At 48.9% G+C, this 23,114-nt stretch overlaps 8 protein-coding genes and 1 pseudogene across 8 annotated transcripts; 7 read left to right on the top strand and 2 right to left on the bottom strand.

Moving 5' to 3' along the window:
• The first annotated feature begins 1,431 nt into the window (after positions 1-1,431).
• CND06360 (conserved hypothetical protein) lies at positions 1,432-5,499 on the top strand. Its single transcript, XM_024657127.1, has 16 exons — positions 1,432-1,888; positions 1,941-2,146; positions 2,206-2,279; positions 2,337-2,498; positions 2,551-2,799; positions 2,865-2,982; positions 3,034-3,077; positions 3,131-3,187; positions 3,243-3,394; positions 3,447-3,643; positions 3,701-3,810; positions 3,866-4,134; positions 4,189-4,405; positions 4,473-4,485; positions 4,541-4,597; positions 4,653-5,499. The coding sequence occupies exons 1-16, from the start codon at positions 1,518-1,520 to the stop codon at positions 4,721-4,723; spliced, it is 2,367 nt and encodes a 788-aa protein (XP_024512755.1). The 5' UTR covers positions 1,432-1,517; the 3' UTR covers positions 4,724-5,499.
• Positions 5,500-6,680: 1,181 nt separating this feature from the next.
• On the top strand, positions 6,681-7,642 carry CND06355 (hypothetical protein). The gene is made up of 4 exons (XM_024658505.1): positions 6,681-6,944; positions 7,008-7,086; positions 7,171-7,408; positions 7,495-7,642. Exons 1-4 carry the CDS (start codon positions 6,803-6,805, stop codon positions 7,543-7,545), a joined length of 510 nt encoding a protein of 169 aa, XP_024514357.1. The 5' UTR covers positions 6,681-6,802; the 3' UTR covers positions 7,546-7,642.
• A 596-nt stretch (positions 7,643-8,238) lies between these two features.
• On the top strand, positions 8,239-9,196 carry CND06350 (expressed protein). The gene is made up of 3 exons (XM_570552.2): positions 8,239-8,467; positions 8,531-8,612; positions 8,694-9,196. Exons 1-3 carry the CDS (start codon positions 8,398-8,400, stop codon positions 8,770-8,772), a joined length of 231 nt encoding a protein of 76 aa, XP_570552.1. The 5' UTR covers positions 8,239-8,397; the 3' UTR covers positions 8,773-9,196.
• Positions 9,197-9,715: 519 nt separating this feature from the next.
• On the top strand, positions 9,716-9,892 carry CND06340 (annotated as a pseudogene).
• Positions 9,893-10,372: 480 nt separating this feature from the next.
• Positions 10,373-11,647, top strand: CND06330 (expressed protein). The gene is made up of 3 exons (XM_570553.2): positions 10,373-10,717; positions 10,772-10,865; positions 10,930-11,647. Exons 1-3 carry the CDS (start codon positions 10,427-10,429, stop codon positions 11,625-11,627), a joined length of 1,083 nt encoding a protein of 360 aa, XP_570553.1. The 5' UTR covers positions 10,373-10,426; the 3' UTR covers positions 11,628-11,647.
• Positions 11,648-13,325: 1,678 nt separating this feature from the next.
• Positions 13,326-15,352, top strand: CND06310 (hypothetical protein). Its single transcript, XM_570554.2, has 3 exons — positions 13,326-13,839; positions 13,905-14,228; positions 14,293-15,352. The coding sequence occupies exons 1-3, from the start codon at positions 13,524-13,526 to the stop codon at positions 15,225-15,227; spliced, it is 1,575 nt and encodes a 524-aa protein (XP_570554.1). The 5' UTR covers positions 13,326-13,523; the 3' UTR covers positions 15,228-15,352.
• Positions 15,353-15,367: 15 nt separating this feature from the next.
• Positions 15,368-18,003, bottom strand: CND06300 (aspartate-tRNA ligase, putative). Its single transcript, XM_570076.1, has 9 exons — positions 17,712-18,003; positions 17,544-17,636; positions 17,328-17,455; positions 17,181-17,270; positions 17,041-17,118; positions 16,861-16,935; positions 16,540-16,786; positions 16,136-16,448; positions 15,368-16,058 (listed from the first exon to the last, which is right to left on the bottom strand). Exons 1-9 carry the CDS (start codon positions 17,989-17,991, stop codon positions 15,659-15,661), a joined length of 1,704 nt encoding a protein of 567 aa, XP_570076.1. The 5' UTR covers positions 17,992-18,003; the 3' UTR covers positions 15,368-15,658.
• Positions 18,004-18,234: 231 nt separating this feature from the next.
• On the top strand, positions 18,235-19,988 carry CND06290 (saccharopine dehydrogenase (NAD+, L-lysine-forming), putative). The gene is made up of 5 exons (XM_570078.2): positions 18,235-18,490; positions 18,557-18,646; positions 18,822-19,229; positions 19,304-19,492; positions 19,575-19,988. The coding sequence occupies exons 1-5, from the start codon at positions 18,288-18,290 to the stop codon at positions 19,870-19,872; spliced, it is 1,188 nt and encodes a 395-aa protein (XP_570078.1). The 5' UTR covers positions 18,235-18,287; the 3' UTR covers positions 19,873-19,988.
• Positions 19,989-20,506: 518 nt separating this feature from the next.
• On the bottom strand, positions 20,507-22,403 carry CND06280 (conserved hypothetical protein). The gene is made up of 4 exons (XM_024657126.1): positions 22,311-22,403; positions 22,186-22,233; positions 21,409-21,557; positions 20,507-21,190 (listed from the first exon to the last, which is right to left on the bottom strand). The coding sequence occupies exons 1-4, from the start codon at positions 22,311-22,313 to the stop codon at positions 21,178-21,180; spliced, it is 213 nt and encodes a 70-aa protein (XP_024512754.1). The 5' UTR covers positions 22,314-22,403; the 3' UTR covers positions 20,507-21,177.
• Positions 22,404-23,114: the final 711 nt, after the last annotated feature.

Here is a 23,114-nt window from a genome sequence, read left to right as displayed (position 1 = left end):
ATAGCCGGATACACTCTAGAGAGACCCCATACCATGCATCGATTCAAACATGCATAGGAAGTACTTCGGCAAGAGCGATTTACAGGACAAACGATAGTGCGAAGATAATGGCGGCGACCGCCGAACCCGTCCGGCAAGCGATCCGGCCACCGAGGAGAACTTGCAGCGGGGCAACGAAGGGGGATTTTGTTTGGTTCCTTGCACTTTGTCTTTTTATGTTCATTCTTTCTTTTCTGTACGTCGGTTTAAGGTGCCACTTACCAGCAGATAAATTACTAGAGCTGTATGGGCTTTCCGCTTCCTCATGAAAGAGGATAACATGCGCAGGAAAGAATGGGGGGGGTAATCCAAATTGACGACAAGCGAGGGCCGGCATGAAGCGTGGTGTGAGCTCAGTTGCGGACGACAAGACTTGTCGTATTTCGGCTTTAACAGAAAATGGCTTGGGATTACAGTAAGAACCCTATCATTCTGTCGCTTCCCATCACCTGGCTGCCCCCCACCACCATTATTTGATTCACTTGCCCAGGAATGGTCAACAATCGCGGGCCATCAGCGAGCCCTTACGAGTACTGTTGATTCATCACTCTCAATCAATATTTTGCACTTTGCCGCCCAGGGTAATGTTTGCATATCACATGAAACTCTGAGTAACATTAGAAGCACAGGGCCAAGATTATTGCCTTCCCCTCCACTCCCCGGCACTTGCGTTCATATTTTTTTGCCAATTCAAGTTTATTAGAATTCTCACTTCAAGCTTCAACATTTATATATCATGTCTGTCCTTGTAGTGTTCTAATCACCCTGAAGTTTGGATAAAGTTACTTCCTATCTTGTTGCAAGGTCTTTAATCTTTCGCTGATTGGCCGAAAACTATGTGGATTGTTTGTGGTTGGGCGATTGGCGATAATTTGCTTGGCCCAAAAAAAAGGTTTTTTATCTCTCAAGATGTCGTGCGTCCCGTACCTGCTCGAATCAAGATTATAATCTGATGTTATTAGTGGCGCAGGTACAGCTGCATTTTCACGATGGACAACAAATACGACAACAATAAGTACTCTTCTTCATCATGATGGTGCAAAAGACGAGCACGGATTCTCACGCAAACATCGGATATCGCCGAGGTCAAATTACGCCTTCGAAACTAGTCGCCATAATAGCTGGGCGCGTTGTTCTGATCTTTCCAATTGATATTCTCTTGTCCTTGTCCCTTACCGTCTGTTTGATGCGGGCATCCCGCCCTCCGCTCTTTCTTTCTTTGACTAACTTGTCAGAAGTTGACACACATCACTAAAAAAAGCGTGCTCGAACTAACCGCTGACACCCTGACAGGCCAAAGCAATTCGTGCTTCGTGCACCAGATATGGGGTCTTTAAAGACGAATGCAATATATGTATGAGATATATGATGATGTTTCCAAGCCAGCGGTAGATGGGCTCGTATAGGATAACATCCCTTATAGCCACCTCGACAAGGCCGTAAACCAAACTTCTTTTCCCAAATACCAGTCGACTGCCATGTTTAACAGCAGTCGCGACAATACGACCGAGCAGGAGAAGAATGATGACGAAATTTACACTACGGAGCTGAAGGGTGATGAGTCTCCGTCCAGTTCTTCCTCTGATATCGACGAGAAAAACGAGAAATTCGATCCGTACGTTGATCAGTCACAGGAAGGTATCGCCGTCGAAGAAGCCAAGCTGGACGACTTCATTCATCGGGACGAAAAATATGATTGGGACTCTGAAGAGTTTCGCAACATCCCAGAGCTAGTGAGAAATACTGTCAGCTTTGAAGATGATCCTTCGATGCCCGTTATCACCTTCCGAGCCATTCTCCTTTCCACCATCTTTTGTGCTATAGGGAGTGTCATCTCACAAATCTCATAGTAAGTCCGAGCCGTTCCCTCATCTAGATGACATATTGACGAGCAAGAATAGCTTCCGTACCACAACGGCTCAGTTCCCTGTGTTCTTCGTTATCTTGGCTTCCCATCCACTTGGAAAATTGCTCGCGAGAGTTCTGCCCGACTACACTGTCCCGCTTGGAAGGTTCTCCTTCTCCCTGAATCCAGGTCCTTTTTCAGTCAAAGAGCATGTCATCATTGGTATTGCGGCTAATACTGGAAGTCAAGGTCAATGGGCGAGTAAGTGTAAACTTCTGGCGCGAGGGAGGCATAGGTTTTTTGACTGATGATGATCTCAGCCTACTTGCCAACCAATGCCGCTTTATATTACAACATCACAATGAGTCCTGCCATCGCGCTTTTCTTTGGCTGGGTAAGCCTCTCTCGACCGAAGTATTCGGAAACTAAGCTGACTAGCTAATTTTTCAAGGGTGTATCACTTTTGGGTTTCTCGTTTGCGGCAATGGTCCGGCCAATTTTGATTGACGATCCCCAATTCATCTTCCCTCTTTCTATGCAGCAAGTCGCTGTCTATCGAAGTATCCAAGGAACTTCAGAGCTTCACCTTGAACGATCACGCAAGCAGATGAGAGTGAGTTCCTTCCGATGTCAGGGCAAAACCAATGTGCTGAAAAGACTTGAAGGTTTTCTGGTGGCTTTTCCTCGGAATGTTTGCTTGGCAATTCCTCCCCGAGTTTGCCTTCCCTTTTGTGGCTTCCCTCGCCCCCTTGTGCTGGTTTGCAAGCCGTAACCACAAGGTGAACTTTCTCGGTGCCGGGAGAGGTGGCGCTGGACTATTGAACATCACCTTGGATTGGTCAAACATCACATCAACTGTTATCACTTATCCTTACAGTGTGCAAGTAATCATCTTTGTTTCCTTTGTGATCGTGGTAGGTATTCAAATTGCTTATGAAATCCTTTTTTTCGAATTGAACTGATTTATATTTGACTCTAGTGTTGGATCCTGATTCCTATCGCTTACTTTGGTAACCTTTGGGGATCCCCCACATGGAACATCATGTCCAACGGCGTCTTCATGAAGAATGGCACTTCTTATCCCTTCAACAGTCTTTGCAAGTTACAGTACTGAATTCCAAAAGATCGAAACTAATACTGACTCTCAGTGGATACCGACGCCCAAGGCTTCCAGGTCTTCAATGAGACCAGGGTATGTTGTTGCTTTTCCAGGATCTCTCACTTATTGATGGGTTGCATGTGTAGTATGAAGAGATCGGCCTTGCATACTCTGGAGCTCAGTACCTGTGGAATGTCTTTATGGTAAGTTGCCATTTAATCCAAATTAAGATTCCTCCTTGCTGACCCATCATAACAGTGGTATGCTTCATACATCTCATCTTTTGTATGGTGCGGCCTCTTCTTGGGTCCGACCATCATGCACGTTTTTAGGGCTTGGCGTGCAAAGAAACCAGCTCATAACGATCGTTTGAGCCGGATTGCTGCCAAATATCCTGGACTGACTTGGTGGTTAGTCCAACTTCTCTGGATCTCCATGTTCTTTCACTGACGAAACAAATAGGGAATGGGGACTTCTAACTCTTATTCCCTTTGTGATACTCTTGGCAGTGGTCGTCAGTAAGAAGCTCTATATGTCCACATGGACGTACTTCGTCGCTCTCGGCTTCGGCGCTGCTGCCATGTTGCCCATGAGTCTGGTCTACGCCATGTCAGGATATTCGATGAAGGTCGGTATCTTTAATGAGCTAATTTATGGATGTAAGTCTCGTCATAACTTCACACATTATCGGATCTCCGGGCTGACGTTGTCTACAGACATGATTGAAGCGAAAGGCTCATCTCGACACCCATTGGGGCAGCTTGCATATCGAATCATCTCGGGAAATGTCTGGTACGATGCGCGAACTGTCCTGGAGGACCAGAAGGTTAACGCACTCGGTTCATCGAGTCATGCAGCCTAGGGCTAATTCTTACTCTTAGATTGGACATTACTTCCATTTGCCACCGCGACAGGTCATCGGCATTCAAATCCTTGCCAACATGCTGGCTTTACCTATCAACTACGCGGTGATGCGTTGGGTCTTGGACACCAAATTTGATTATGTTAGCGGGAAAGAGGTGGATCCAACAGGTCAATGGACTGGACAAGAGTTCCAGAGCTACAATTCTGCTGGTGTGCAATATTCTCTCGTCGGGCCCAAGAGGTTGTTTAGATCCAGCGTCTACAGGCCTTTGACGTATGGTTTTGTGTGAGACTTCTTGTAATCTTACAAAGCAACTTGTATGCTGACAAGAACGGTCAGTGTAGGTGCAGCTGCGCCCGTGATCATTTGGCTCCTGCACAAGCGATTCCCTCGGGCTCGCTTCAATCTCTGGAACACAACCATCTTTTTCTCTGGTGCGGCCACCTTCTATGGCAACTTGAGTACTGGTCCATTCACCGCTTTCATTATTGGAACGGTCTGGAACTTTTGGTTGTACAGATACAGGAGAAAGTTTTGGAACATGTGGGCTTACATCGTAAGTTGATCTACGTTCGGCTCGGGGGACATGCTGACGATTTCACACAATTGATTTACACGAACAGAGTGGTGCCGCCCGTGAGTCCTCTTCCCAAGATCTTTCGTATCCATATTAATTAACCCTTTTCAATAGTCGATACCGGTTTCAACTTCAACTTGTTGTTTATCTTCATCTTTTTGGGCACTACCGGTAAGTGTTACATCTCCCGGCAGAGACTAAGTCATATGATTGATTCATTTGGCAGGTGCGGTCATGCCTTACTGGTGGGGGAACAACGCCGACTCTATCGAAAGGTGTTTTGCCCTCAATGAATAAGCTGGCAAATGTCTTTTGCCTGCTTCTCCGGACATTCGCCCTTCGCCGCCAGAGTTGACACATCCTCGACATTTCCAGCATCTTTCACCCTCAGCACTTGAACTAAATAATGAACCGAAAGCTATCCATATGGATCAGCCATAACTAATAACTCATATCCCATCCCCTCAAAATTATTTTACATTTACCTTATTCGGTAGATATACTATGTATACAACTCACTGTGGCACTAAATTGAAACCACTAAGCCTTCGTGAGGGTAATTGATCTGCCAACCCCAGGTGGGCAAGTTCGAACTCATGCTCTAGGCCCTCACAGTATAATAATAGCCCATCCTCGAATTGGCCCAGTATCCATCGAGAGGCATGTATGATCCAAGGTGGCATGGTATCGCTCTCGTTATTAACGTTATCGCTGGGGAGTTGGTGACCTTGCGAGTCTTCGTCCAAGGCCAAATGGAGGGGGCTTTGGGAATTACGTCGAGCTTGGCCTTGAGCTTGAACTTGAACCTGAGTTTGAGCCTGTAAAGAGATGGTGGTTTCCAGGGTTGGCCGCCCTTTGAGTTGATCGCGATTGTAAGGCGCCCAGCAGATGGGAAGGTGATGTGATCCTTCCCATGAGTATAGCTTGTGCATAGTGATCGTAAAAGCCTCGGCTAGTGATCTCCACTTCAAAATGAAGTGAATGGGTAAGTTGTCAGCATCAATGAACAACAATATAAGAAAGAATATAGGGGTAGGGGGATGTTATCGATGGCTTGATACGCGGGTGGCTCGTCAGTTATGCACATTATCTCGGAGTTGGCTCGTCGTCGTTAGCCTCGACCAGGTATGATGGGATGCGATTAATTCGGCGGGACAAAACGAGACCTCGGGTAGAAGTATCAAACATAGTGATCTTTTATATGTCGAGATAATCAGGAGCGCATTATTTATGGCGGATATAAGCAAAGATGAGTCGGATGCAATTCTTGCAAATAATTGGGCGTCGTTAAAATAACTAAAAACATATCCGACGTTGTAGTGCAATGGCCCTACGGCCATGTCACATCACTTCGAGCACCCACTTATAAGCATGACGGAGGTTACCGCAGGGATCAAAGAAGAGCGGAGTAGAGCCGTTGCTGAAGTGGGATACCTTATTACTTTTACTTTCTTTTACTTAGTTCACTCTGGGTACTTAGTCCATTCTAGGCTAGCTATCTATGATGTTCTCCTTAGATATAATCTATCTTCGTATATGCAGCCTTATAGGCAGACGCTTTATAGCGCAAGTACAGCAGGACTGTATCAGCAACACCAGCCAGCTCGACATGAGACCCGAGCTTAACTAATCGTTACCACTATACCACTATACCAATCTATCACCAGATACATAGGGTACTTCCATCGTATGTACTATGACCACCACAGCCAAACCTTTGGGAGGCTATATTCCCTAGCAGCCTTTACAGTCGTACAGTCCGTCATCAGCCTTGGATATCATGGGTGGAAGCCGACGGAACCTAATGGAAGCATATCCGTAGGAGACTTTAGGGGTTTTACACTACAACGTGAAGTAAACTTAGAAGAGTTGCTCGAGGCTACTGTACCAGTACCTTATTAAGCCCAAGCGTGGCGTTTAATTACAACCACAAATTATAACAAGTTTTTAAGGAGGAGGGTCAGTCACCCGATCACATCCGTTCCTTACCTCCACTCACGCCTCCACTTCACTTGTCCGCCCGTCCGTCGCCCGCCCACGAGGGGAGTGAACCAACGAACGGTCCGTGCACAATCAACGGTCCTTGCACAATCAACGGTCCGTCCTTTGAACTGACGCTAAAAGACCGATCCATACCTATCTAGTGTCGTAGGTGAGGGAACGAATCATGCCAGCTTTCGTGGCGTCTTCCGACCTGCACTATATATGGTTAACAAACTTGTTTTCCCTTTTTCCTTTTTACTCAATCCACGACGAACACTTACTTCTTCTCTTCTCCCCTAAACCGGAATTTTTACCTTCTATCCCAGTTTGCATACCAGCTCAAACTACATCTTTGACTTTAAGATTATCCGTCCCTATCCATCTCCACTTAAGATGTGTCCAAACAACGAGGTCCAACCGCCGATAATGGCAGGTCCAAGCGAGCCTAGAGGACAGTCCAAATCAAGTTTTCTGGGAGAGGAGGCTGCTCAAACAACCCTGGCAATATCTACCACCAAGCACTTGGTGTATCTCCGTAAGTGGTGGAAAGAAACAATGAAGTTATTAAGAGTTGCTTACTTAATTTTTTACCCCAAAGTGGTCCTGGACCTCTTCTTTTTCTTGTTCTCTTTCTCTTCCCCCCTGGCCTGGCACCTCGCCATACCAAAACCATTGAAAACGTGAGTCAACGTTCATAGGCCTTATATATCTTCAAGAAGGAACAAACATGAGGTTCAACTATTAACACATAGCAACTGCAGTGTGTCGCTTGTCGTTTCCTTGGTCTCCACTGTTTGGTCGTTCTTTCGTTGGGAAGAAGTCTTTGGTGACCTTGCCTACGATGCGGTCACCAAGGGTTCCCGAAGCCAGCAATGGTCGCCTCTGGGGAGGACCTTCGGGGGGAGTCGAGCGAAGGACGCGAGGATGCGCAGAGCGGTGCGCAGAGTTTCCCAATTGTTTGTAGGAGGAATTGGGGTGATTCAATTCTGGTGGCTGTTGGTAAGTCTAATGACAACACCATGACTTTTATAACAACGGAACAATGGCTAGCTGGTTGACTGACCACCTGGTCCCATTTTGAACAGATGCTGGGGATGGAGCATGCCGTCATTGGAAGGATGTTGGGGATGGTTTAGGGAAAAAAAGGGAGGGGTGGAATGGGTATGATTTTGTTTGTATAGAAGCGTATTGTAAGATAGTCATTTTTTATAATTGTGTCAGCATGCGATAAGCCAAGTTTCGTTGATGTGCACATGAAAGGGCTTCTGAACTTCCTGCCTCACAAGGACGAGGGAGTATCACGGACGTCACATCAGTCAGCTAGCGTAATAGCTGCCCGGCGGTCAACTCGGATGATGTAAACTCGACGAATGAATGTGAAAGTATCCCTTTCAGCACTGCAGAGCCATACTGAAGAATTGCCAGGCTGACGAAACAGAAGCTGGACTTAAAGGAAGGAATAGCCGGGGCCTGAAGCATGAAGGAGCAGGAAGTGGACGGAGGGCTGACTGAAGCGACTTTAAAAGGAGGAATGCTCGGCCAGTATTGATTTTCTGGGGACTATGGACGGATTTTGGACTCAGAATTATGTTGCTTGCCTAGAGAAAACACAAATGGACCAACATCCGTGCACGACCAAAAGGTCCTTTGAAACAAGGCAATGATCGATCTAGTGTCAGGGCGAGGAAAGCCTGGCGCTTGCGGGGCATCTTCCAACCTACACTATCTGCAAGTTCATAGCGTTGTCGACTCAACCGCCACATTCCGTATTGCCACTTTTCGCACAGACCTTTCTTCATCCTATATAGCTCGCCTTTTCTCTTCCTTCTTCCTTCCTTGGATGCAACGAAGTACGCAATCGACCCCAGGTTGCAACAGATTATGGCTACAAAACTTTGTCTTTTCTCTTTCCTTTCTACTCAATCCACAACAGACGACAAGAAGGCCAGAGGATCTTGTCTGGCCATATATCGCCTCCCCGACACCCCATGTCAACTTCGGGAGAGAAGACGCTCCCAGCAATGCTGGTGATGTCTACCAAACACTTGGTTTGTCTCCGTAAGTGGTGGAAAGGAACCATTAAGTTATTGCAGTTGCTTACTTGCCTTTTTCCAACCAAAGTGGCCTTGGACCTCTTCTTTTTTTTGTTCTCTTTCTCATTCTTCCTGGCCTGGCACCTCGCCAGACCAAAACCACTAAAATCGTGAGTCAACATTCATAGGCCTTATATATCTTCAAGGCGGAACAAAAATGGGGTTCAACTACTAACACATAGCCACTGCAGTGTGGCACTGGTGATTTCCTTGGTCTCCTCTGTTTGGTCATTCCTTCGTTGGCAAGAGGTCTTTAGTGACCTTTCCTAAGATGCGGTCACCAAAGGTTCCCGCAGCCAGCAATGGTCGCCCCTACGAAGGACATTCGGCGGGAGTCGAGCGATGGATGCGAGGGTGTAACGATGGCGTTGTCCTCGTAGAGGCCGGGAAACACCTGATGCTGCTTAAATTTCGTGTCCTTGGTCGTTTGTCTACAGTTGTACTTGGAGCATTAGATTCAGTCATTTGGATTGTTGAGCTCGAGAGTTTGAGAAGACTAAGCTGCTAGGGGCCATGCATTTTTCGATCGGTCTTTCGGAGGCCTATGGGAGACGAGATCTAGACGAGGCAGGCAGAACATGGTTAGGCGTTGGCTGAGCATAAGGATCGAGTGAGCGCGGGGAGATGAGGGCGAAGCTAGTTATATATGGGAGATGTTGCATATTGGGAATCTGTGAAGGTGAACTTTTGTATAATCCCCTTTACCTACGCAATAATTACTCCATCCGCCTTCTGACCATGTACACTAAGACATGTCGAAGAAAAGGACACCTCTCATGAGCATCGACCGATCACCCTTTGTTTTTCTCTCCTCTCGGTGGTGTGTTGGGAACTAAAGCAGATCCCATGAGTGAGTGGCAAGATCGTGATAGCACAATGCATGGACAGGTGCGGTCACCCAAGAAAGTCGTTTAAGGACAGAAGATCGACCACATCGCGAGAAGAGATGATGATGCCATTGCGATCTTGATCTGTAATCGTTGTTCCGTACGGTATTTTCGTGCTCAGGACCTTCCTGATAACCTTATCGTTGCAATTCTGCGAGAGGAGAGTCGATATAGGGCATTTATATCCAGATCTGAAAGCTCGTCCAAATCCAAACACATTTTCGTAGGGCTGAGGATTGGCCGGTATTAGATGAAGTGGATGCTATTGGAAGGCGTCATTGGTCAGCGTCACGCATCACTGAAAGTGAGAGTCATGACCTTATTGACGGAGTTCACTAGTCTAGTTCCTTAATTAGATAGATGACTACGTGGTCTATTTTCGGTCAGACTCTATACCTTTATTAATATTCCTTTTTTGTAACTTTCTGGTCTTTCTCATCACTATCTAGTACACTGTTCTACGAGACTGTTTGTACGAAGGTGCTAAGTAAAGACCAGTTCGACACTTATTGGAATACTGATCGCAAACTGCAAAATTGTTGGCATTCGATTCAGGACTTTTCCTGATGTCGTCTCTCTCGAGAATAGTCCAGGCAGGGTTGTCAGGTATTGCTTGCCCAAGACAGGCAATGGAGTGTTGTACTGTTTGCAAGTAGGCCATTTTTCCGTGACTGGAGGAGCTGAACACCACAGCAGAAACACATATGGCTCATGTGTGTCGAAAAGCGAAACAAGGACGAAAGAATGTCGGACCTTGAGGGAACAAAAGCTACGCGAAGAATTGCTTGATGTGGCTCTTGGAACTACTGAGGGGAGCGAGAATCCCAAAGATGGTATTTAATAGTACTGTAAAAGATATCTGTATTGTGGGGTAGACAAAATAGGATTTATTTCGCACATAATTCATGAATTAATGAAAAGAAACTTAATTGATCCGCATCGCGTCGACGCGTTTTTTCCCCATTTTCATTTCACACATATCTCTTTATCGTATCTTCGCGCCTCAGACTGCGTTCATCCTAACCAATCCACCGGCTATGCCCCCGACAAGACAAAACGAAGAAGGTGACCAAACGCCCAACGGGACTCAGAAGAGGCCGCGAAACGCGAACAAACAATGGGCGACTGATATCGACGACAACGGTGTCTCCGCAGAGAGGCACGTCGCCATGTGGCTAGCATCCACTAATGCAAATGAAAGGCTCGCCAACTATCATCGCTGGACAATCGGTCACGAGAAAAAAGACTACCTGGCGAATCAGTGCCACCAGTACCTCATTGAAAAGGGTTGCGACAGTCGACGCCAGGTTAAAGGCGTCTTTCTCAAAGTAAATCGTGTCGCTTTCTTTCATATTCCTTATGCTTGCTGACACAGAAAACAGATCAATCACATTGTCGACGCTTTTAACAAGGCGTCCGTGTTAGGTACTGGGATAGATGGCAATGCTGAGGAGGCAAACGGGCCAAACCTTCTTTGTGAGCTGAAAGTGCTTTTGGCAGATCAGCCCGAGTATAATGTCGCTAATCGACGTCATGGTAGCTCAAAGGAACAAGATCTGTCCCTTCTATGAAATCCTTGCCCCAGTTATTGTCAACAGACCCTTCATGGCTGAACATAACAGCTACTCCACCCTGCACCCCTCCCTCGGCCTTCCCGATCCAGATCGCGCCGCTCTGCAAGCCCGGATTCAGCGCCTAAATGAGGATCCCGAGGATGATCAGTTCGACAATGATGCTGATGGTGATGATGATGATGACGAGGGCGCCATCAATGTCAACACCCGAGACAACGGTCCTAGGCGTCAAGGTGGTCGCGTCGCCGAAGACGCCGATTGGGAGACGGATGATGGGTTGGACGAGGCGGATGATAGGCTCGACGAGCTGGCCAGGCGGCACGAAAGGAACGACGAGAGGAGACATCTACAAAAACTCGCCATGCGAAAGAAACAGCATGTTGATGTGATGAGTTACAAGGAGGAGAAATTAGCATTCGCCCGTAGGATGCTGGGATTCCAGGAAAAAAAGGCAAAAGCAAAAGAACGCGTGATGGAAATACAGGAAAGGAAGGTAAAGGCAAAAGAACGCATGGTGGAAATGCAGGAGTACGAGGCGAAGATGAAACGTTGGTACAATAAGATGGATCTTTTGATCAAGAGTGGTAAAAAATGGGAGGAGGCGTGTGCCATGACAGGGCCCGAGCCTGAGGTTCCCATCTTTCTTCAGCAGAAGACGATATAATCATGCATCCCTAATTGCTCCTGTCTTCTCTCTACACATGGAATGCCTCAAACTCGGAGCCCACAGGCCCCATGAAAAATCCCCACGCTCAAACATAAGCTGCATGAGTGGCATGTTCAGCCTTTGAAAGACAGCATACGCTCATCGCCTGTCAATTATATGCAGCTGGAACTGACAGCACTCATCGCGCACCCATTTCTCCTAGCCACGCAACTCTGAACCCACCACGCCGCAAAAGATCTCTCCTAGAATTCTGTACCTCAGGCTCCCATCTTCTCGCTCATTCAACATAGTACTCACGAGCAACCACGCAGCCCCAATCCCAATAAAGTAGGCCGAAACTGGCCTGTCAAGATGACTACCTCACCCGATCCTCCAGCATATATCAATGCTGCGGATCTCTTTCCCCTGGAATATCTACTGATACGAAAACACTCTCAAGTCCATGTGGGATACAAGCGATATTGCGTCTGTGGATAATCTACCAGTGATCGATGACTCCGATCCTACTATTATTTATCGGCATGATGGCATCGAGGGCTCGAGGCAAAAGTATCTTTTTGTGGGCTGGAAGTTTAATGATAAAATTGTGAGCTGCCTAAGGAACTGCGTCCTTCGGCGGATTGGCTATGCTCGGCGAGTACTGATCGAGGAATCAACGCTTAATCAAGATATCGAGGTCCGATTGGTGCTTAACATTGCTGGTCTCGATCGACACCTTGTATTATTGGGAGTATCTGAAAGATTATATTAAGAGAGAAGGAGCCAGCCAGCATATGATTCTCAACGGCATCAAAGATTACAATACAGCATCTTTTTCGCACGCGCAGGTGAGTTCCAAATCATTTAATATTCCCGCATGTTGTGCCAACTCCATCATGTAATATGCGATCTATTTTTCACTCAAAGTGTAACTGTTCAGAGGAAGGAGTATTATTGCTTGTCGCATGTTTTAGAACTTGGAAGGTAATTAGTGGTAGTACTTGGTCCCGCTGTATCCAACAACGGTACAACTCCATTCCTCATTTTTAGATACGTATCAGCTATCAACAACTCAGTACAAAAAGTAATGGGATTGCTCTTCCATCCTTTTTGGAAGTAAAGCATAATTCCAACTCTCAACCCTTAACAACAACACCAAAAAACAATTCTTCCACCAACCCTTAAACTGCTTATATTCTCATAATAATAATGAACACCATTAATGTGTGCCAAACATAATAAGAAGGACCCTCCTACAACTCCCACATAGCCGGATTCCGGGCACCGCCGCTTTCGTACCATTGCTAAATAATAATCAAATAATCGTCTCTACACTTCTTTCATGTACCGCCGGGGCATCGATATTCTTCAAATTCTCTTTTCCCCCATGTGTCTTGGGAAAGCTCAGCTGAAACGGAGTCTGCGGCCTAAACGGCCTACAAATGAATAATGAGAGAAGGGAGGGGAAGGAAATGATCTCGTCGGTTGTACTATACTACTAGATACAATACTCAATTTACATCTATGCATTTGTCAGCCTACATATATATGAATCGCCAAGGCAAACCAAGCCAGCATACTTTATCCCCACTCAACCTGTACACATATGTCGAGTTTGCCCACCACAACCTCCAGTATTCTCCCCGCCAATAGTGACAACCGACGGAGTGGACATCAAAAGTGGAGGTCGCTTTGATTGTCCTTGTCGTTTTCTTTTCCACCTTTCCATCATCTTCCGCATTACTCGCTTTTCCCCCACCACCATCCATCCATCCATCTCATAAGCCGCCGTCATCGTATTCTCCACATCCGTTCCCGGCTATCGCAATTTTCAGATCACCGCTACGACCCTTGGAACCCAAGAAACCGGCCTTTTCTCCAGACTTCCATAACCCCCGCGGGCGCGCAAACGGCATGTCTTCCGTCCCTTCTCCTCACCATCCTCCATCCCGGCCTGTCCTCCAACCCACATCGACAAACACCTTACATCCACATCCACCCGTAGCTTCATCCTCTACACATATGTATCAGAACCATACCCTCCCAAGACGGAACGGGATCGTCTCTTCTCAGATGCGGGTAGATATTCACGCCATCAAGCAAGAGTTGCATGACGTCCTTGGAGAAGCGGGACTGCCTTATTGGAAAAGCTTGAATGCATACTTGGTGGGACAGCTGGGGAGGGCTGAGCTAGAGGATATGGTGAGAGGATGGTTAAAAGGTGATCACTGTGCGTCACCAATAAGCTACAACCTCCTTGTCATATTTCGAGCTGACTTTTGAATTTTACGATAGTACACCTACATAACAAACTGCTCTCCTCCCTACTCACCAACGCTTCCATCCCCACACACGACGGCACCTCGTCCTCCCTCCAACAACGGCACAAACGTCAAAGACCATCCGTCAACGATCCCGATTTCGATGTGGATGACACACTGATCGAGAGTAAACGACGAGTTGAAGGGTGGGTGATGAATCTCGGGAAAAAGGAGCGGGCGAGGGTGAAGAAGGCTTTGGCGGGGGCAGCAGAAAAGGGCGTTTTGGGCGCAGCAGCAGCAGCGGAAAAGGATATGTGGGGAGGTGTTGGCGAAAAGCGATGGAGTCCTTACACTTCCAGTATGTCCCGTTTTCTCTATGGTTTTTAAAAAAAGCAATTCACTTAAAGAAACAAACCTATCAGACTCCCTCATCCCACCGCTCGCACTGCCCACACGCCACCTCCCCTCATCCCACCAGCTCGCCCTCCGTCTCTCCCAATTCGCCAAACTACACGACCTCTCCATCCCCTCCACCTCTTCCTCCACAGCAGCAGCAGACGATATAGGCGAATTTATGGCCGTCGGGATGGACGCCCATATGGGCGATATCTTGCATGGGGTCGTACACCTTACAGGGCGGGATAGGCCCGGGGAAACGACGATTAGAGTGCCGCTTGGGAAAAAAGCGGCCGGTCCAACTTTCGGAGCAGGACGAGAGAGTATGCAACAACTCGATAACGACCAAAATCAAAACCCCAGCACATCCACATCTACATCCCGAGGCAACATCCCCCCGCCCGACCTCGAAACATTCCTCCACCTCCTCACTCTCCACCCCAACCTCCACCCCAACATCTCACCCGCGATCCACAGGCTAATGACAGCACATACCCTCGCAGAACTCGAAGCTGCCAATCCTTATCCCTATCCCAACACCTATGCCAATGCCAATATCAACGTTAACGTTAATGGCAATGCGCCCACGGCTGTTCTTATGCCCTCCTCTTCCGAATTGGGAGCTGGAGCAGCACCGTCAACGGAAACCGGCTCGGTCTCAAAAATCCCCTCACAACCACCCCTACCCCATCCCAAATCCAAATCCACAGCCGCCCCCGGCCCCGGCCCCGTCCCAGTCTCCTCGATCCCAGGCAGACAACCCCCCCGCTCGGAAATCATCGCCTCCCAACTCTTGGCCAACGGTCTCCTCAAACTCGATAAAGCAGGCGGACACGCCGGCAGGGACGGAAAGGACGGGAAGGACGGAAGGGATGGGGAAGATGGTAAAAAGGAGAGGAAACATAATTTGCATTGGAAGTATGAAGACCCGGCGTTGTTATTGAGAGACGTGCTTGGGTGAGGAGGTGTTTAGAGGTGGGGCCGGGAGGGAAAGGGGAAGGGGGGTTGTACGGTTATAATAATCTCACAGCATTTGTACATAGCATTTTTTCTTTCAGCCCATTTTCCTGCATCCTAGCATGAACATTCATTGCACTGCCCAACAGCACTTTTACACAATTCAAACCACATCCAACAGGGGAAAACTCAATGACATGGGCTTCTCGATAAGCCCGGTTTTTTTTTTTTTTGGCATTTCGAGTACCCTAATCAAATTCGGCTTGCATAAGGGGAAAAAAAAAAACTCTATTTCCACATCCTCTCTCCTTTCCCAATCCTCATGGCGTGTTATATCAAACACCAACCGTCCTTTTTTTGCACCCATCTCACGCGACAACCACCACCACTACCACCACCAGGTATCAAGACTCAACACGAGCTTGATTGCTTTTCTTAAGGAGCCAACCTCTTCGGGTCCCTGGGGAACAAACTCGCCCTCCTAATGTTCCCCAACTTCAAGAACAACATCACCACCCTCTCCAACCCAATCCCTCCTCCCGCATGGGGCGGGGCACCCAATTTGAAAGCATCGAGGTAACCCGCCATCGAGGCCGGGTCAATCCCCACATCCTTCATCCTCTCCACCAAAAAGGTCGGGTCGTGGATACGTTGCGCGCCAGAAAGGATTTCTTCACCGCGCATGAAGAAATCGTACGAGTTGGAGAGCGTGGGGTCAGAGGGGTCGGGCATGGTGTAAAAGGGACGGATGGCGATAGGGAATTTGTCGAGGATGAAGTAATCGGTATTATATTTTTCACGAACAAGTCGACCGAGGAGCTTTTCGTTTTCGGTGCTAATAATAAAATGAGGGGCGGGGGGGGCACATCAGCTTAATAATCCAATAACGGGATCATGAATCACGCGACATACCTCATATCGTCCAACTCGCCAATCGGCTTCCCCTCCCCATCCGTCGCCCCCGCCTCCCTCAACATCCGCATCCCTTCCTTGAACGGCAACCTCAACGTCTTCTCCAAAAACAAGAAATCCTCACATGGGAACTGCTTCTTCACCGTCTCAATCTCATGCTTGAATTTGGTTTGCAAGCCACGGAAGATGTGGAGGAGCATATTGTCGAGAACATCGACAGCTTCGTGGTAGTGCTCTTCGATGGCCATTTCGAGATCGAGACCCATGAATTCAGTCATGTGACGGTGGGTGTTGGAGTCTTCGGCTCGGAATACTATTCGACGTTCCACATCAGTATCAATTTTACTGGCTGCCTGTTTTGTCCCGTTTGTTCACAAGCAGCGGAATGAGACGACAAGACGCACCAGGAGCAATCTCATAAACCCTCTCCATATCACCCGCAATAGCCATCTGCTTCGCCAACTGGGGCGACTGCGCCAAAAACGCCTCCCTGTCAAAGTACTTGACCTTGAAGACTGAAGCGCCCGATTCGGTCGCGGCACCTTGGAGTTTGGGCGAGTGGATCTCGATGAACCCTTCAGAGTTGAGGTATTCACGGAAGAGTTGGCAGATGGCGGATTGGATGCGGAAGATGGCTTGGTTGGTAGGGGTCTGTTTGTACGTGAAAAGGAGCGGTTAGCTTGTTTGGCCGCGGCTGGGGGAGGGAAAGGGTAATGTTGACTTACTCGCAAATCCATCACTCGGTTATCAAGCCTCGTAGGCAAAGCAACCCTCGCAAACTGAACGTCCTCAGTCTCCATCTATTCACAAATCAATTTATATAAAAAAAATGCCATCAAACGATGTCAGCAAATGCAGTTCTATTTGGTATTGAAAGAGATGAAGAAAAGGGGACCTGGACTTACTCGCTGGAAGTCAGATTCAGGACGGGCAGCGTCATCGATAGAGAATGGAAGCTCATTAACCTCGACGGCGGTGAAGATCTAATCGGCAATGTCAGCATTGAGCGCGATCCAGTAAAGATGATATGCAAGGACGGACACACCTTTTGGATTCCAACTTCATAGTTCTGGATAGTACAGCTCTTGACCTCGGCCTCTTTCACTACACCCTCAACAAGAACGATAGCCTCAGACTATTTCCCATCGTCAGCCACCATCTGTATGAAAAAATGGTCATGACGGAAACATACAGGGATAAGGGTAGCGTACTTGAGCATCTGCTTGGACACCTGGTGCTCGTCACTCTCTTTGGAAACGACAAGGACACCTTGGAGGGTGTGTGTTTGTTGACGGAAAGTGAGAAAGACAATCTTGGCTCCTATTGTATTCAATTTCATGTCGAATCGTTTTGACCGTCAATTTGTCAGTTTAGTATAGCAAGATGATGTGATTAGACGATGACCTGCCTTGAGGACGCATGTTGTGCAGCCTGGCTCGGAAGATGACCCTCTGGCCTACAAGGTCCTTGTTGAGTTCGTGGAACTTGAGTCGTTTCTGGCCTATAGAGTATGTTAGTGGACGAGACTACGGCGTGTCTTCGGGACGACTCGCTGGCCAATAAGGACAGGACTCACCGTTCCTCTCCTGGCTCTGGTGCAAGGGCAGCTTGCCATAGTTCTGTTTCGCATGGTCCTCAGACTCCTTGGCCTCGCGCTTCTTTCTATCCTCCTCCTCCCTCGCTGCGCGTTCTGCAGCCTTCTTGGCCTTTTCAGCCTCCTTTGCGCGCTTCTTGAGCTCAGACTTGGAGGGGCCGGCGGGCGCAGGGGCGCCTTCTTGGGTCGGGGCGTCGGCAGAAGACTGGACGGGAGCGACCTCGGGGTTTGCAGCGTTGACTGGGGCGTTGTCGGCGGACATTGTGGTTTGGCAGAGAAGAGTGAAGGCGCACAACTGAATTGCCGAGGAAGAGTTCGGCTGTTGTTCGACTCGCGGGAGATATGCCACGTCACGCCCCGGTTTCGTCTCTCGTTTCCGGGCAGAAATCCCCAGTCTGCCCACCTAATCGGCCCAATTTAGATTCCGAGTCGGGACTTGAATACGAGTCGGGAATTAAAAACCAGCTCCGAGTCGAGATTCGGAACGGTGTTTAATAGACGCTCACTCTGCAAATCCTCATTCTTCTCTATCCATCTCTCACTCTCGTATCTGCAACAATGGCCGCCACCGCCCCCGAGTCCGCCACCACCTCTGCCAACACCCGTCCCAGACAGCCCATCTGGCTCCGGTGCGAGAAGAAGCCCTTTGAGCACCGCTCGGCTCTGACCCCCACCACCGCAAAGACATTGCTCGACAGCAACTTTGACGTCTACGTCGAGAAGGATCCCCAGCGGATCTTTGACGACCGCGAATTCGAGGCGTGCGTCCAGGGCTCGCGTTTGGCATGAGATCTGTGTGCTGATATTTTGTTTTCTGTGCTCCACAGTGTCGGCTGCAAGATCGTCCCTCACAACACCTGGCCCAGCGCCCCCGTCGACGTGCCCATTATCGGTTTGAAGGAGCTCCCCGAATCTACGTGAGTGGCTCTTTCCTCCGTCGCCTTTTGTGTGTCTTCTCGATACCATATCCATCTCTTCCGAGCTCCGATCGAGCCAGAATCCTTTCCCAAAGTTCTTATCTCTTTTCCCCCCCATCTTATCTCCCCTCTTTCCACACCACACTTACTAACCCTTCATGTCTTGCAACCACAGCGACCCCCTCCCTCACACGCACATCCAATTCGCCCATTGCTACAAGCAGCAAGCCGGATGGAACGACGTCCTCCGCCGATTCGCCCAGGGCAAGGGTACCCTCTACGACCTCGAATTCCTCGAAGACCCCGTTTCCCACCGACGTGTCGCCGCATTCGGTTTCCACGCCGGTTTTGCCGGCGCCGCCGCCGGTGCCCTCGCCTTTGCCGCTCAGCAGACCCAAAACGGACAAGGCAAGCTGGGCGAATTGAAGCCTTACCCCAATGAAGGCGAGATGGTCAAGGAAGTGAGCGAGGCGTTGCAAGGCACCAAGGAAGGGAATAAGGGGGTAAAGGTTTTGATCATTGGGGCTTTGGGACGATGTGGATCCGGTGCGGTTGATCTTTTCAGGAAGGCCGGTGTTGCCGAGTACGTCTCTGTTTTGTCTTCTTCTACTCCCCTTGATCATCCCACTCACGCCCCCTCCTCCCTTTGGTAAACAGAGAAAATATCATCAAGTGGGATATGGCCGAGACGGCCAAGGGCGGCCCCTTTCCCGAGATCCTCGACGTCGACATTTTTGTCAACTGCATCTACCTCTCCAAGCCAATTCCCAAGTTTATCACTTCGGAATTCATCGCCGAGGCTGGGGCCGATCGTCGATTGAGCGTTGTCGTTGATGTTTCTTGCGAGTACGTCTCTCTTCTTCTCCCTTCTCTCCTGCGTAAATATATATATATATATATCCCGAGCTAACCGCGCCGCGCCGCGCAGCACGACCAACCCCCACAACCCCATCCCCATCTACTCCATCAACACCACCTTCCCCTCCCCCACCGTCGAGGTCGACACCAAGGGCGTCGGCAAGCGATGCACCGTCATCTCCATCGACCACCTCCCCACCCTTCTTCCTCGGGAAGCTTCGGAACAATTCTCGACCGACCTTTTGCCTTCGCTCTTGCAATTGCCAGAGAGGCAGACGGCCGAGGTTTGGGTGAATGCGGAGAAGCTGTTTAGAACCAAGTTGGAGGAGGCGAGGAAGTATGATGAGGAGCAGGGGATCAAGGCTTAAGATTGTTTGTTCTGGGAAAAAGAAAGAAAACAAAGCGAGGTATAAAATAGAGAGCAAGAAGGAAAACGAGGGATAATAGGTTTTTTTTATTGTGCATGACACTTGGAATCTTTAGAGACCGCCCACACGTATCCAGTCCTTTCATCATTTTGAATCCAAGCTTACATTTCCCGGGCCCAAGTCTTTAAAATCTCGTGGGGCCTTGGTGACAATGATGACGGAAAAACAATTCATCAGAAAGAGTTTCCTAGACCAAACCTTTTGAGTTGGCCGCCAATATTCTACACACATGCAAACAGAGGGGAAAACAGATGAAAGCTATATTCCCAAAACTTGATAGATGCCAATTGGCCTTGATCACAAATCTCACACGCTGAACAATAAATAACTGAAATTCCTTTCGTCCAATGATTAGGAGCGTTAGCTGACACGGACCTTGAAAATGGGGAGAAGATTCAAGAGGAAAATGAAGAGCAACAGGATAAAAAGGTAAAAAAAAAGGTCAATGGAAAAGTTGGTGATGTTGGCAGTGTGATCAGCTCCGTCTTTAGTCAAGCCAGATGGCGCCAAGCGCAACGTGCCAGTCTTGGGAGACACTGTCGCGGGGACACTACCTTCGTTGGTGGCTACAGGTACAACAGGAGGTATAACAGGATTTGCGGATGAGGTGGCAGGGGGGTTGTTTGATTTGTGCAAAGGGAGGACATGCTGCATCAGAGCCTGTGGGGTAATGCGTTGCGCAAGGGTCAGATAACATGTAAGCTCTACGGGGCATCCCCGATCCTAAAGGGGATGAAGGCGGAACATCAACTTTGAGGACAGCATTCTGCCGACGAAGCAGGTTCTTGCAAAACGCTGTATCCAATCTTGGCCTCAAGTATTGTTGAAAGGAACAGAGGGAGGATTCTTTTGCACACTTTAAAGAGTCCAACGGTTTTTTTCTGTATCGATTAGAATAAAACGCTTAACGCATGCTTTGAGGTATGAAGCGCCGAAATAGAGAGATCGAGGGGATAAGAGCCCATGCCGCAGATTTATAATCGCAGTCCCTACAGTCAGCTTTTCAAACCATCCCAATGTCCCAATCAAACGTCAGTCAAGCCAATATCGACATCGACATTGATCAAAACAGAAGAAACAGGCCTTGTACTCCGCGCCCAAAACGTGGTCTTTGAAATGCTGAGAATGGATAATGTCATCACGTCAATAGGGTTCCGACAAAAAAATCCATTCCAATCGTAACCGATATAGAATCTACCACCACCACCACCAATCTCCAAAAAGAACCGATTTTTTTTTCAGTGCTTAACGGAGACGACTAGGAAAAAAAATAAATTGTCAGCGTCCATCTCCTTTTCAGAATGATTTAAGAGAATAATCATCTCTCCCTTCTTGTCATCTCTCGCATGATGCTGTGTAAGGCCCTCAATCTTGTCTTCCACCAGACCACCAACCACCAACCCCCGGCCTCAACCACTGACAGACACAACGCGAGACGACACGAGAGGAAGAAATGATCAAAAAAAAAAAACTCACCGAGCCTCTCGCTCAGACTCCAAAAGCGCCAAAATGTCATTGACTCGCACGGGGCCCTTGACGTTTCGGATGATGGATCGGTTAGAGTCGTCCATGAATTCGACTCGGACCTGGGTGACACCACCTCGGGAGCCGGTTCGGCCGAGGACCTGTTTGGGTGCGGGGATGGATAGGTTGGGTGGGGATGTGGGATGATGGATGAGTGGATATGGGAGGACAGATGGTCGGTGGAGCGGGTGGTTGGCCGGTCGATGGAATATAGATTGGAGAAAGGACAAAGACGAAGAAGGGGAAGGGTTGAATAGTATAGTGGATAACAATGCACGTCAGCGAAATCCCACGATCATAAGCCGAAATGACAAGATAATGGATGAGAACGAGCATGAGCAGGAGCGTGACCACAAGCACAAGAGAACACGGCGACGACGACAGGGAGATCTTTCACCACGCCCATCCTCGAGTACGAGCATCGCCGACGCCGCAGAATTTCACCACGACCGACAAGACTAAACTCGCAGACATTGCGCTCGGCTCCCCATATCCATATTCCACTACATTCAAGAACGTCGACGACGACCTGGCACCACTTGCTGCTCACGCTTCGCTACCCACCGACGCGCGTAGTCTCGTCTCTTTCGTTCCCAGTCAACACCAAGCCCGATCCCCTATTCGCTCATTCTCGCTCTTGTGCTCATGCCCACGCTCATACTCACGCTGACTCCCCCCACCAACTCATGACTGAAGGATTGGGAAAAGGGAGAAGAAGATTAAACCCACCTTGAGGACACGGGCAAGCTTGACGGGCTGCTTGTTGGCGGCGGCTTCCTACTCATGCAAAACCTCTGTCAGCACCTTATCCCTCTTCCCCTTCCTGCCCTGCATATCGAGAAAAGGGAACGTACCATTTTGGGTGATTAAGATTGATGGATGAAGAAAGAGGAAAGGGTAGGGAGAATGACTTTTGCAGCGAATTGCAGCGAACGGAGAGGACGAACGGCGGGAGTGCGAGGCGCAGCGGCGGCGGGCTGGGCCAGGGGGAGTGGGAGTCGGCGGGATCAAATTTTTGTATAGACGCGAGTCAGGTTTATAGGGGGAAGGGATTTTGTCGGTGTTAGCGTTATCGCCGATGCACTCGAGGGCGTTTTTTCGAGTCGCGGTCGTGGAGATGTCCGCTGTGACGGAGTTCGCCGCAAAATACTCGCGAGCGTCATTCACGATATAATCCGGGCTGCGGCGGCCGAGTCGGAGGGACCTCCACATTACGTTCCCATGCGATTTTCCCATCGCAAACCACCAAATGACTGGCTGCCGACCACGACGATGGCCCAGTCAACTCAGTCACAGCCCGCCCCGCCCTGGACGCTGCCCCCCTGCATCGCCCCAAGACTCGTATATCCCGATGTCGCTCCTCTTGTGTTCAGCAAGAACGGAGCGAGTGACGGAGCTGGAGACGATGCAAGTGAGCGAGGAGATGGGCAACGGACTCATGACAAACAACGGCTTCAGCAGCAGCGACAGCAGAAAGAACTAGCCGGCAAGGACAGCGATCCCGGACGGATGGGAGTGTGGGTTTGCTTGTTACATGGTACGTCGATCCTCTTCCTGTGCCCCTTACGACACCATGCCACTTACCACATTCCATCTTCTCCTTCAAACTCGAGAATCGTCAGGCTGACCCATGTCAAACTCGTATCGGTATAGATAAA

The sequence above is a fragment of the Cryptococcus neoformans genome (assembly GCF_000091045.1).
Source record: "Cryptococcus neoformans var. neoformans JEC21 chromosome 4 sequence".
Classification (NCBI taxonomy): domain Eukaryota; kingdom Fungi; phylum Basidiomycota; class Tremellomycetes; order Tremellales; family Cryptococcaceae; genus Cryptococcus; species Cryptococcus deneoformans.
The sequence above is the reverse complement of the archived record's forward strand: the minus strand, read 5'-3'. Positions and strand labels throughout refer to the sequence as shown.

What these genes read in the sequence shown, in the direction of transcription:
- CND06310 (XM_570554.2), top strand. Translation starts at nt 13,524, where the DNA reads ATGTCTTCCGTCCCTTCTCCTCACCATCCTCCATCCCGGCCTGTCCTC. An exon ending in ATGGTTAAAAGGTGATCACT is followed by an intron (nt 13,840 to 13,904) that starts GTGCGTCACCAA and finishes ATTTTACGATAG; the next exon opens with TACACCTACATAACAAACTG. An exon ending in ATGGAGTCCTTACACTTCCA is followed by an intron (nt 14,229 to 14,292) that starts GTATGTCCCGTT and finishes CAAACCTATCAG; the next exon opens with ACTCCCTCATCCCACCGCTC.
- CND06290 (XM_570078.2), top strand. Translation starts at nt 18,288, where the DNA reads ATGGCCGCCACCGCCCCCGAGTCCGCCACCACCTCTGCCAACACCCGT. An exon ending in GACGACCGCGAATTCGAGGC is followed by an intron (nt 18,491 to 18,556) that starts GTGCGTCCAGGG and finishes TGTGCTCCACAG; the next exon opens with TGTCGGCTGCAAGATCGTCC. An exon ending in AAGGAGCTCCCCGAATCTAC is followed by an intron (nt 18,647 to 18,821) that starts GTGAGTGGCTCT and finishes TTGCAACCACAG; the next exon opens with CGACCCCCTCCCTCACACGC.
- CND06300 (XM_570076.1), bottom strand. Translation starts at nt 17,991, where the DNA reads ATGTCCGCCGACAACGCCCCAGTCAACGCTGCAAACCCCGAGGTCGCT. An exon ending in ATGAAGTTGGAATCCAAAAG is followed by an intron (nt 17,119 to 17,180) that starts GTGTGTCCGTCC and finishes ATTGCCGATTAG; the next exon opens with ATCTTCACCGCCGTCGAGGT. An exon ending in ACCGAGTGATGGATTTGCGA is followed by an intron (nt 16,787 to 16,860) that starts GTAAGTCAACAT and finishes ACGTACAAACAG; the next exon opens with ACCCCTACCAACCAAGCCAT.
- CND06350 (XM_570552.2), top strand. Translation starts at nt 8,398, where the DNA reads ATGTCAACTTCGGGAGAGAAGACGCTCCCAGCAATGCTGGTGATGTCT. An exon ending in CAAACACTTGGTTTGTCTCC is followed by an intron (nt 8,468 to 8,530) that starts GTAAGTGGTGGA and finishes TTCCAACCAAAG; the next exon opens with TGGCCTTGGACCTCTTCTTT. An exon ending in AGACCAAAACCACTAAAATC is followed by an intron (nt 8,613 to 8,693) that starts GTGAGTCAACAT and finishes TAGCCACTGCAG; the next exon opens with TGTGGCACTGGTGATTTCCT.
- CND06330 (XM_570553.2), top strand. Translation starts at nt 10,427, where the DNA reads ATGCCCCCGACAAGACAAAACGAAGAAGGTGACCAAACGCCCAACGGG. An exon ending in TTAAAGGCGTCTTTCTCAAA is followed by an intron (nt 10,718 to 10,771) that starts GTAAATCGTGTC and finishes CACAGAAAACAG; the next exon opens with ATCAATCACATTGTCGACGC. An exon ending in AAACGGGCCAAACCTTCTTT is followed by an intron (nt 10,866 to 10,929) that starts GTGAGCTGAAAG and finishes ACGTCATGGTAG; the next exon opens with CTCAAAGGAACAAGATCTGT.
- CND06360 (XM_024657127.1), top strand. Translation starts at nt 1,518, where the DNA reads ATGTTTAACAGCAGTCGCGACAATACGACCGAGCAGGAGAAGAATGAT. An exon ending in GTCATCTCACAAATCTCATA is followed by an intron (nt 1,889 to 1,940) that starts GTAAGTCCGAGC and finishes GAGCAAGAATAG; the next exon opens with CTTCCGTACCACAACGGCTC. An exon ending in AGGTCTTCAATGAGACCAGG is followed by an intron (nt 3,078 to 3,130) that starts GTATGTTGTTGC and finishes TTGCATGTGTAG; the next exon opens with TATGAAGAGATCGGCCTTGC.
- CND06280 (XM_024657126.1), bottom strand. An exon ending in AGCTTGCCCGTGTCCTCAAG is followed by an intron (nt 21,558 to 22,185) that starts GTGGGTTTAATC and finishes GCACCCAAACAG; the next exon opens with GTCCTCGGCCGAACCGGCTC.
- CND06355 (XM_024658505.1), top strand. Translation starts at nt 6,803, where the DNA reads ATGTGTCCAAACAACGAGGTCCAACCGCCGATAATGGCAGGTCCAAGC. An exon ending in CAAGCACTTGGTGTATCTCC is followed by an intron (nt 6,945 to 7,007) that starts GTAAGTGGTGGA and finishes TTTACCCCAAAG; the next exon opens with TGGTCCTGGACCTCTTCTTT. An exon ending in GCCATACCAAAACCATTGAA is followed by an intron (nt 7,087 to 7,170) that starts AACGTGAGTCAA and finishes TAGCAACTGCAG; the next exon opens with TGTGTCGCTTGTCGTTTCCT.